Source organism: Cyprinodon variegatus, unplaced genomic scaffold (assembly GCF_000732505.1).
Source record: "Cyprinodon variegatus isolate N-32 unplaced genomic scaffold, C_variegatus-1.0 Scaffold1826, whole genome shotgun sequence".
In the NCBI taxonomy this organism is placed as follows: domain Eukaryota; kingdom Metazoa; phylum Chordata; class Actinopteri; order Cyprinodontiformes; family Cyprinodontidae; genus Cyprinodon; species Cyprinodon variegatus.
Window position 1 is genome coordinate 1 of NW_015152279.1, and position 12,359 is coordinate 12,359.

The 12,359-nt window shown below is 37.4% G+C and overlaps 2 protein-coding genes across 2 annotated transcripts; both read right to left on the reverse strand.

Moving 5' to 3' along the window:
- Positions 1–800: 800 nt before the first annotated feature.
- On the reverse strand, positions 801–6,036 carry LOC107104634 (ES1 protein, mitochondrial-like). Its single transcript, XM_015404677.1, has 7 exons — positions 5,873–6,036; positions 5,752–5,804; positions 5,553–5,666; positions 5,331–5,462; positions 5,124–5,216; positions 1,035–1,200; positions 801–935 (listed from the first exon to the last, which is right to left on the reverse strand). The coding sequence occupies exons 1-7, from the start codon at positions 5,987–5,989 to the stop codon at positions 801–803; spliced, it is 810 nt and encodes a 269-aa protein (XP_015260163.1). The 5' UTR covers positions 5,990–6,036.
- Positions 6,037–7,661: 1,625 nt separating this feature from the next.
- On the reverse strand, positions 7,662–11,592 carry tmem127 (transmembrane protein 127). Its single transcript, XM_015404678.1, has 3 exons — positions 10,845–11,592; positions 10,591–10,755; positions 7,662–9,135 (listed from the first exon to the last, which is right to left on the reverse strand). Exons 1-3 carry the CDS (start codon positions 11,080–11,082, stop codon positions 8,825–8,827), a joined length of 714 nt encoding a protein of 237 aa, XP_015260164.1. The 5' UTR covers positions 11,083–11,592; the 3' UTR covers positions 7,662–8,824.
- Between the last annotated feature and the right edge of the window lie 767 nt (positions 11,593–12,359).

Below are 12,359 nucleotides of genomic sequence, written 5' to 3' on the forward strand. Positions count from 1 at the left end.
AAAAAAAAAAATACTGGCCTCAGGAAATACATCGTGATTCACGCAGGAATCACACAGGAATCACGCAGGAAACCGTCCATTTCCAACCAGTGCCCACTGTATCTGGCTTAATGATTGGTCAGCGCACTTATCTGTACCAATCTGGACTAATCTGGGTTTCCTTCACACCTGAGCAGCACTGCAGGCACATCAACAATAAAATTTGTCTAAGTCACTGTGTCCACTGTACAGTGCACAGGTTTCAACCATCATTAAATGCCCTCTGCTTTCCTACCTGAAAATGAAGTTAACATCAGCTTTAAGCTTTAGCTTAATAGAAATATACACTTGAAATACATCATTATTTTAAATAGAGTGATCACATAGGAGTTTCAGTTGTTTCAATTGTTGGGGGAGTGGCGGCCTAGTGGTTAGGGCAGTGCGCTTGGATTCCAGAGGTACTAAGTTCAGGCCCCACTCCCACAGACTGACACTCTGAGTTCCTAAGCAAATACCCTTAACCCCACACTGCTCGCCAGTAGCCGCACAATGGCATCCCACTGCTCCATAGGGGGATAGGTTAAATGCAGAGAGTTCATTTCGTTGCTCTGCACTGGTTACGGTGTAATGATAAAACGCTGGAAAAGGAAAAAAAAAAAAGGAAAATTGTTGTAATATTTATTCGACGGTAAGCACACGTTTTCCTAAAATAAATGTTAACACAAAATACTCAATTTGCATTTTATCTAGTGCATCTTTATTATATTTAGGTGAGATTTCATCACAGTATAGAGGTGAATGCTGAACATTCATGACAACCTTTACTTGGAGGACAAACGCATCACATGTTTGACCATATTTCCAATACCATCAAATATATAGTGGTAGTGGTAATCTGTCTCCCACATGAAGGATGGAGTGCTGACCACTTTATTCTTCTCATCCACATGGGCTTCGTGAAAGGAAAGGTTAAGGTCAAGGCAGCAGTGGAGTTATAAATAAAGATGAACAGGCTTTATAATGAATTCATCATGAGAGAAGCTTTGGAAGGATATGTATGGCTCACGGACAACATGGCGAGCACCCATGCTCTTCACAGCCTCCACCATGTTGGTTTGAGGCCAGTTTCCCCAGTTGGTTTTTTCATCCCGCTCATGGCCCATGGTCACCTCAACGCTGGGCAACACGCGGCAGGCCAGCAGAGGAGCCATGCTGGCCAGGCTAAAACAGGAGCAGAGTCTCTCATCATTTTAAACACCAGTCATATTATAATATCCTATTTAACAAAGTGAGCTTAAACCCTGTACAATGTATCTGATTACAAGTGAAGTACATAAGATTTTTTTTTCTCTATGCAAAGAAAAAAATATAGGCCTGAATTATTTATCTTTCAAGCAGAAACGTTTGGCTTACACATAATCTAGCTTTTAATTTCATTTAACACCATCATCTTATCTACATAGATGCAGCAAGCTTTCTGATCAAGTAAAGCATGAGATCAAAATTTTTGCAATTTAAACTTCCCTTTATGACTCCCAGTTAAATCCATGATAGAATTTTAAATGATCCTTTGCACATATAAAGCCCCTAATGCTCAAACCCTGTGGTCCATCAGAGATTAGATCGTTCCTTATGTTCCTAACTGAGCTGTTTGCTTCTAGATTTCTTCCTAGATTATCTAAAAGTAGAACTGTAGATATTTTGGTCGTCAGGTTCATTTCCTGCGGAATCAACTTCTAGATTTAGTCAGTCAGACAGACACCCTGTCTACTTTTAGGACCTTTATCCTGAGCTATCCCTGTAATAGTGCTGCTATAGGCTCATACTGCTGGAAAAGATACCCATCACCTCTGTCCCTTTCCTATTCTCCCTTACTACTCCAATTATGAATTAGCTGCTGTTACATATTTCATTCACTAGGATTCCTTTTAGATTTTTTCCTCACAAAAGTAAAAGCTGTTTCTGCTTATCTATGAAACCTTCAGGAAAATTGGGCATAACCTCTGCCAATGGTGGCAATAACTTCATGTTACTTGATATTTGTCTTTTCTACGTACAACTATTAAATAATCTATTGCTGTCACTGTGTCAATGATGCAGTCAGATTTTCATCAACTAAACTAAATGTTCCTAATTTAGATTGAATCAATAAAGGAAGCACTGCTGCCATTAGCTTTTCATTTGAAATAAAAAGTACCCCTAAGTTTGCTCTTAGTGTTTTTTGTTTATTCTGCTCTGTCTGCTGTAACCAACACTCAGTTCCAGCAGATGTCGGTCTCTTTGCTGAACCCGGTTCTGCTAGAGGGTATCGTCCTGTTAAAATGGGGTTTTCCTTTCCATTGTCACCACATGCTTTATCAATTTGAGGGATTTCAGCAAAGTTATTGACTGAAAGCAGGTATAACTTCCACTGTAACAACATATTTCCCCCATATCATTGATTGATTATTGTTATCTCTCTTTCTATTACTTGTTGTTTTACAAAAAATTTTTATAAGTATTTAGCTTTTGTGGTTTGATGTCTATATTTCTGTTTTTAACCACTGCCAAACACTGTGGTAAATCAAACCTTATGATCCCAGTTAATATTTTAAAATATTGATAGAAGTTATATATTTGATCATTATACCAATCTAAAACAATGACAATTTACATAGTATTCAGGCCAACCATAAGTGGATGTAAATGTTTCACTGGTGCAGTGATTCAATGAGCTGAACATATATAGTACCCAGATAAAGTTTATGAAAATGCTCTCTGTACCTGCATTAAAGATTACTGTCAGACTTTAAGGTACCCATTTCCACAAAAACAAACACATTTTTTTTGTTTGTTTCGGCAGCCATTGTTTTTGTGGAAATATATAGTAATCTACCTTACATTGTGTTTATAATTAATATAATAATAATAATTTTTTTTTTTTCAACTGTAAAATAGAAGAAGGATAGAGTTCAGCAACCGTTGTTATGGTGACCATTTCTTTTTCGTCTCTTCTGCATCCAGCTCTGCTCTTCCTAGTTTTTCCTGAAGTCCTAAATTTCCTTCATTTACCCACCTTAAACTAGAACCCTCCTCCTCCTCTGAAAATCCTTTCTATCTATAAATATCAGCATCTACTTAAATGTTTTAAAGAAACCCTAGAACATCAGCTGCAACATTTAATTTCCCTTTAGGATAAAAAAAAAAAAGTATTGAATTGAGTCTACACTGCAAAAAAATTCAATCTAAATAGACACTTTGCCAATGGAAGAAGACAATTTACATTTAAAATAAGAAAAAAAAAAACAATTGCCTTGTCTTATTTTAAGTGCACATTATCTAATTATTTTATTTTAAATGTAAAAATACTCATTCCATTGGCAAATTATCTTATTTGACTACTCAAATTAATGGTAAATACACTTAATGTAATACATTTTTACTGATTTCTAGATCGTTTTTGCAGTGTAAAGTTTAACCAGGAGGGACCAAGTCTAGGTCTTGAGAGCTACTATCCTGCAACCTTTAAATCCAGCCCTTCTTTCCTTCAACATACCTTAAAATATAGAAAGGCTTATTACCAAGCTCCTGCAGAACTTAATGGCTAATGAGAAGGGAATTCAGCCTTTTAATTTTGCTCTTGAGGCAGATGGATCTAAATGTTGCAGGATAGCAGCTCCTTTGAGGGCTGAATTTCTGGTCTACACCTCTGTATAGATTCTCAGTCATCAACGACAAAAGCCTCCTAAGCCTCATTAGATGGTTAAAGTCCAGCTGGCTTCTTTTTAATCACTTGAGATAATGCATCAGGAAGCAAACTGATCCCTTCTTCCTCACCACCCAGCAACAACTCTCCTGTTTGCAGATTGTTTTTAAAGCAGTCACCAAGAACCAGTTGATTTTTCACACAATTTTCTTCTGTGAGTAGACTGACAATTGTTCAGGTGTTAAAGAGATAAACCAAATAATTCTATCATGCTTTAAATTCTGACCACTTGTCAGTTTTCAATTGCATGACATTTGTAGCTCTTAAAAAGCAAAATGAGCAATGATTTGCTTTTGAACCTCACCAGGATTTTTTCTGCAAAAGGAAAAAAATCCTTATGACAGCAATGCCAAACTTGCTGGAACTGTGATTGTAACTATCAAAGAGCCTAACTTGTTGAAAAAAGAAACCTCATTGGATCCAATTCTTTCAGGGCATTAATAGGGAGGGATTACCCTTTGGGGCTCAACAAACTCTTTAACCTTCTGTCATCATGGTGGAGGCCTTTTTACCTGCTCCTCCTTCGCATCCTCCTTCACCCTTTCCAATAATTCCTGTAATCCTCTCCACTCCTCACATGCCACCCAGTGCCCTTTCACCCAACCTCATCCCAGACGTCTGCCCGTCACCTCATCACTCCGGACAGGATCTGTTGTTTTTAACATGTCGCATTAGTTGAAGCCTTTGTGTTAGAACCTTTGTTGTGTCCTCTCCGCATCAAAGGATTTGCCTCCTTTCACGTTGTCTAGTTTAGGCTTAGGAGCGAGAAGTCTATTTTTACGGCATTGGACTCGCTGCCCTGTCTCCAGAGAGACAATGTTAAAAACTCTCAACTAAAAGGTTCTTAAAAATAAGATTACAAGAAAACCCCATTTTAAAACTGTTCATGAAATACATTTTAAATTGTACCAAAATTTTTTTTCCTTTCAAAAACTCGTGAATAGAGATCAGATTTATATCTGTAAACAAAAGACTACTTAGAAGCTTTAGGCTTTATTGTTCCGAACTAAGCCTTGTTAATTGGCTTAACGAACTTTAGGAGAGATTGTGGAAAGAGGCAACATTTCTACCCAAAATGGACAATCAAAGGCTATAAGAACATGTCAGAAGAGATCATAGCATGGCCACCAGAATCATCAGTAAAGTTGTCTCTCTTTGTTTTTTATTTGCCTGACTAAAAATCACTGTCATCAGTTTGTGTGACTCCTTATAGTGTCCTAATTCCATTACAGGGCTGTTTAAAGCTTCTGTTTATGTAAATAGCTGCGTTTAACTAAAATAGAGGCTAATTGTCCCTGACATTCTTCAATTCAGCCTCATGCTTGATGCTATTTAGTACCTCTAATAGAAACTCAATCCACCTAAGTACGGACTATGAAAAAGATCAAAGTATACATACCCAATAGGCTTACTTGAATGGTGGAACTCTTTAAGCACCCTTTCCACATCATTATGCAACTTGCAGTCTTTGCCATCCTTCATGAAGGAGGATCTAAAAGTAGAATAAAGATTTTTACACTTGCATTAGTAATCCAACTGTAAGCAAACTACCTTGTACCTAATATTAATATTGTTTGCACAGCCCAGCTTGAAAGTGACTCCTCACAGATTCTTGACGATCCCATGGCCTCCAGGAAAGATGACAGCATCAAAGTTGTTGACATCCAGAGAGGACAAGTCCTGCATTTGCCTCTTTACCTGACCATGATGGAAGCGAGCTGACTCCATCATCATGTTCCTGTATAATTGCCAGAAATAATCAAAAATACTACCTTGTGGACTGTCAAGTCAAACGGTTACCTGTGCCTTTAGTCTGTGTGGCTCCTACCGGTTATCTCCTGAGATAGGCTGCTTCTTCATATGATCCATCACATGCATTTGCTGCTGATTTGGTGCAAACATCTGGAAGCGAGCGCCGTTCCTGCTCAGGTGGTACATGGTGCTGCAGACAGGAGTTTATAGCCAACATGTCTGCATTGCCTGAAGTGCATGCCATGATGTGAATTTCCTGATCTCTGGATACTTACTACACTCCTTCGTGCACATCAGTTCCGTCCCACCATCCACATCCTGAGAAAACCTGGAAGGTATTGACTCTGAATTGGTACATTTCTACTCACCCATTGCATAATAATTAGATAATCTTACCAGTGCAACATTGGTGTTTCCCCAGTTGCCATAATCTCCATGATGAACGAAGCAGGCAGGCTGACGAGAAAGAACAGCCACGGTCTGTTGTGACAGCAAGGTCCTGGTCGCCAGCATGATTAGCTTTGTTCTCAGTGATTCTGAGGGAAAATACCAGATTAACAGATTGCCACAGAGCCTGTAAAGTGGACAGATATTGATCTCACAGAAGATCTCAGTATATATACTAGCAGTGTGGGGCCAGGTGACGTGAATGCGTAATCTGAGCTCCATTGCCTTTTCACGACGAGACTTCTTCTTTCCAGAACACCCCTCCCTATTAATACCTTGTTAATTCTTCTGATTAACTTAAGGTATTTAGCCACGGAGTGAAACCTTAGCTCTAGCTAATATCTTAACCCACTAAGAGTTTGGCACTTGATACGGTGCATTTATTAGGAAACAGTTTGCAACTCAACTTTGCAGTGGGAGACAATTTGCCCTGTAAAGTCCATTAGGATGTAAGGCTCTTACTCTTTATAATGCTGTGTTTTGTCTAGACGGTAAACCCAGAAATACCTTCAACAGGTGGAAAAGTCTCTGTCAGAGTGAAAATAGCAGCTGTATCTCACACACAGATATATTATGAGTGTTTTTTAGTGTTATTTTTGAGGATTGCAGCTTAAATAAAAAAATATATAAAAAAGTTAGAATTTAAAAAATTATCAGCACAAATATTTTTCACTCAAAAAAGTTGTGACATATTTAATAGGAAAGGTTAAAGAATTAACACTTGATGTGTCAGACCCACTCCATAAGAGGGTAAGGCACAAAAGGATCTAGCAAAAGAGGTTGGCTGTTCAATGATTGCTGTATCCTGACCTGATCATAGAAAGTTAAGTGGAAGGAAAAAATACAGCAGATAAGTTTGCACCTACTGGGATAATATTGCAGTGAAGCAAAGCCATTTTAGTGGTAGAGTTAGCACATCAAGAGCTACTATACCTGTACAATATAAACAGATGCATGTTGGGAAAAAGGCTAAAGGCAAGTTATTTTTTGTTTATATAGCATGTTTCAGTGGCAACACAATTAAAAGGAACATTTATAATTAAAGAGGACAAAAAAAAATCATTGTTAAAATAAGATTATTATATATTTCATAAAAAATAATTAGTGTAGTGCTGAGAACATGAAAAGAAAGTTGGACTGCAAACTTATGTTTCAATAGCAAAGTCCAAGGCCACTCCTAACAATTCAGCTTTTATTCCTGATTTAAAGCAGTTGAGGGTTTCGGCACTTTGACAGTTTCCTGGGAGTTTGTTTCAGGTTAGTGGAGCATAAAAATAATGAGCTGCTTCTACCCGTTTGGTTTGGGCAAGCAGTCAAAGGTGGTTTTAGAGTCCAGACAGGGGCCAAGAGGGGCCAGTGTCCCTGTACAGCTGGTCCTGGACCCTGCAATAAAGATATAGTTCTAAATTAATTTCATATGATCATGCATTGGTACAGAAACTGTAACTAGTGTAACCAATTTCCTTTTTTAACTTTACAATTTCAGTTAGTGAAAAATCAAACTGCACTTTTGTCTGCAGTCATGAGATGAGATTAATTTCCATCTGCTAGATAACCAGTGACTGGGTTATTTAATGAATTAAGCAGAGAACTATTACCCTTTTTTTGTTTCATCCCTGTGCTCTGCAAAACACACACATGTATATATAAATTATATATATATATATATATATATATATATATATATATAATTACACATATATTTGCATTTTAAACTGAATCACAGAGAACCTTTAGATGATACTTTAATTTATTGAGATGCACCTGTAGTGGGAGACAACTCACAGTGAAGATTCACAAAAAAAAAGAACAATTTGTCGATCTACAGATGAATAGAAGGCAAATATGACATTGTTATAATGGCCACTTTATGTATAAACAATCAATATTTACATAAAGGTGAAGAAAATACAGTGAAGAACAAAATGCAGAAACCAAACAAATGTGCAATCACTACATCAGTCACAAACTCAAACATCAGCAGGAACCTTGTGTGGAACATCCATGAGGTTCTGACCATGCTCCAAAATCTGAGATCAGCAGAGCGTAGGCATGGAAAAACTTATCAAAGTGGTCACACATGGTATTCACAGAGCATAAACAAATTCTTTTTTTTAAAATTCAAACACAACAAAGGTGACATAATTAACATTTATGCTGTGAGGTTTGCTGTTGAACAACGCTTTCTCTGCATCTAAAATCCAACCGTGTTTTTTAAAAACACTAAAAAGTCTTGCCTTGCGATTTTGTAAATGCTTCTGTTATTTCTAGCACGAAGGTGAAATAAGGGATGAAAGTAGTGAATAATAAAGCAAAAGAAAAAAGAAAAAAAAAGACAGCACACAGAATAAATAAGGTCCATTGTTGTATAAAATACATGTTTAAAACAATCTTGTCAGTGTTGATGTGTTTCTGCAACTATGCAGCATCAAGAAAAACATACAAACATGACAAGTGTATCAAATGAAATCACAATGCTGTTTAGCAAGGCTCCATCCAAGTCCAATCATAGCTATGGCTGATGACAACATTCAACAACAGCGTTGCAGCTGCTTATTCCGTTTCTCGTGATGAGCGCCGTTTGGTGCTTATTTTGCAGATGACTTTATCTTTACATGTAAGGACCAGATCCTAAAAGCCATTTACATGCAAACCACTAACCACCTTAGCAGTGAGAATTAAGTAAGAATTAAGTCTTAAATTGATGCCACCACTAAAGAAAGCTTTCATGCACCCAAGCCACCGTCTTTCAAGGAATCAACGCACTAATTTGTGCACACATTTCTTTCATTGCCAAGAGTATTTGCAAAGGTATCCATTTGATAAATTGAGCGTAGTTTGCACATCAAGCACATAGCTGTGCTCAGAGATATAGATGTTTGCAAGGCCAGCTTGGTTGGATTAGGGCGTGTAGGCGGGTGGCGGCTGAAACTGATTGGCAATGTCATAATCGGCAGGAAAAGTCTCGCTGCTGTCCTCCATCTCTGAGAGCAGCTCTAGGGCCTGCTCCTCTTCCTCGGTGGGGTAGTGGCGGAGGAGGTTTGCGGCAGTGGCGAGGATGGATGCGCCACCTGCACCTGCCACCAGGTAGAAGCTGATGGCAAAAGTGACGTATATGAGAGAGCCGTGGTATTTTTTGTGCTGCTGCTGAAGTGACAAGATCAGTTCCGAGGCCCAGTAGCAGAACCCAATTACTGTGGCACACTGCAAAACTGAAGAGAGACAATTTAGGTTAGTTAAACTTATATTTTATTAAGTTTAATCAACACAAATCAGCTGATGATTTCTTTGTAAGTGCCCTTTGCTTACGTTTTAAATTCTTTGTTTACTTGGTAAGTTGGCACAAAATGTAAACATCTGTATTTAACCTTTGTTTTGCTTAAGTGCTTTGGCAATGTGTTTTTCATAAACTCCTGGATACCCATTGTTCCAAATATGCAAAACAAACCTTTGTATTACCACCACAGCCAGGTAGTATGTGCATTTCCTCTGCACCACTTTTTACACATTCAGTCTGGACCTAGGAACCTTTGGCAAGCTCTTAATTCCGTTGCAATTGAGTCCCTAACGTGGCATGTATCAGGTACCATTATAAAATGTTGTTACAAGTTTGCAATATACCTACATTTCTAAATATGTTTTTAAAAAAATATAAACTACAGACATTTAAACAAATGTTCTACATAAGTAAACAGAGCATTATTATGATTTTTACTATTAAATAGCGGCGGGCATTTACTGTTAATGTGACAAGTTTCCAGTCATGATAACAATTTTTATTTATCATTTAAATGATAAATTAGAATTCACTATCATAAAACTCCTGACACTAGGCAAATTGTTAGAAATTTAGTTTTTCTTTTTCTAACATGTTTTTCCTTTGGACACTGAGAAAGTGAAGAACAATATGATTAAATGCAGTTACTATTAGATTTTTAGCTAAATAAATTATACTTCTCTTCTTAATTGGTGTTTTAAGAGTCACAGCCATACAATTACCCAAGAAACAGTGTGAAAAAGTAATGGGTTCTTGTTAATTTTAACTTTTAATGTCATCACAATAATATCACTCAATATAATGATAAGATTAAAAGTACATATTGTATAATTTATAGGTATAATTTGCTTTGTTGTGTAGTTTCATGTGTATAATAACTACGTTTATTTAGAGTTTATATATCAAAAAGAAGTTGAATAAGCTAATGGTAGCTAATGGTATTCATCCTATGTTGAGTGGAGTAATTTTGTTTTTGTTTATCTACAGCTCTTACTGTGTGTCTATGGTGTATTTTCATTTCTGATAAATAAATGGGTTGGAATACCCCACCATAGTCCATCAGTTGAGTGCGTCATCTGAATAAAGTCTGGCTAGACTGCTACACTCAGCCCCTCTAAGAAAGGTTTAGATTTGACATTTCTGAAAATGACAAACCTTTAAATATATATTAGTATATTTTTTGCATGCCCCAGTGTTTTTAGACATTTTAATAATTTTATTTACCTATTTCATATATGTTTCATGTTGCACGATTGTACCATAAAAAATTCCTAGTTGTGAACTCCTTCACTAACAATGGCAATAAACCCGATTCTGATTCTAAATTATATGTTTATCTAAAAAACGTGACCTTTATAAAGAAAAAAACTCCAGTAAGAGGGATCTTTACCTGTTAATATATGTGCAAAAGCATATCTGCGTGTGATTTTTAGTGCAGGATGTTTGGGTCCAAACACATCCAACAGAAAAGCGGTTAGACTACATAATATGCCAAGGAAACAGAAGGCAGCAATGACCCTCAGCAGCAGGATGGTTTGTGGGTTAACACAGTAATCTGAGGAAATAGAGGAAGACATCAAATTACAAATAAACCACTAGATTAACAGTTTGGGCAAGCAGTCAAAGGTATGTGATTTTTCTCACCCTCCAGAAGTTTGGGATCGATGTACCCCAGGACATCAGCTACTCCGAGCTCCTGTCTGGGACAGGCCCCACCGTGAACTCTTAGCCAGGCCGGCTCAGCTAGAGCCGTACACAGCGCTGTGATGGAGAGAGCCCCGGGCAGAGCCGACACCAGGCTGCGCTCCGGCTGCTTGGGCAGGGAAGTGCCCGCTCTCCTTCTTCGACCTCCGGGGAGAGTGGAACCAGGTGGAGCATACATAATTACAACTTCTCCTTAACACTTGGCGTTGTTTTAAGAGTCAGTTACTCCTTATTTATACTCTTCCTTTTGTAGATTAGAGATCAGTGATAGAGCAGCTCAAGGCCTTGAACCCGGGACAGATGAGGATACCTGGGCGATACAGGGATGACAGCGACGCTGGACTCTTTTCCGATCAGATATACACAATATGTCAGAAGAAAAGCGGAGATGATCGATAAAGCCAGTATTTGCCACAAGAGCAGACAATGAACAGATGGTTTCCTGGCCTGTTAGCTTTCCTATTAGCCTGATAAGCTAACACCCTGTCAACGTCAAAAAACAACCGACTCCCTGAACAAGAATAAACCTAACACACAAAAAACAATGTAGAATACAAGTTAAACACGCGTTATAGACAAATACGCTAATAAAAATATACGGTTACTTTGGTACGGAAAAAGAAACACAAAACAAAACAAAAGACAGCTTACGCTGGTTTCCTCGAAATGTTGACTTCCTGTTGGCACCGGTCTAAGAGTGGGGGCTGTCGCCACCTACTGGTGACTAATAAAAAAAAAACACTAAACAGTAATAGACGTGAATAGAGCTACAAACTGTATTACTCCAAAAATGTTTCTTTTATACGCGTCGTTCAAATATTTTAGTCCAGTTTGAGATGTGGTCTAAGTAGTAAACAGAGCCGTAAACTGTCAGCCAAAGATTAACCCGGGATCATAATTCAGTGATGTGGGAGGAGTTTATTGTACATGTCAGAAACTAGCTGTCATAATAACAGAAGTGTTTTACGTAAATACTGAGAAGGGAAAAAATGACCAAATAACTCTTGCTGCTACCTTCCAAGTATTAGAAAATTGGTAACTCGCTTTCCGCCTACCTTAAGTAGACACGGATGTATTTTGTTTTATAATTAATTATGCAACTCTCACAGAGACATACGTTCATCACAGGTACCAGAACATGTCAAAAATTAAAGGAACACATTTTTTTTTTTCCAGAAGTATATTCCATAAGTTCAGAATGTGTTTTCCTCATACTTTGCAAAGTCTGATTAAAAAAAAAATCTAATAAAATTACATCACAAGCATCTCTGTAAACTGTCAGTTTATTAAACTCTTTTAGAAGTGACAAAGAAGTGAAAGATGCTTCTAATTAAATTGTTTACATTATTCATGAATAATTTTTTTGTTTGTTATTTGTCTTTAAAAACATAGTATTTACTTATAAATATAAATTGTATTGGCAATTTTACCCGGGGTGTGTATGATATAGATGGG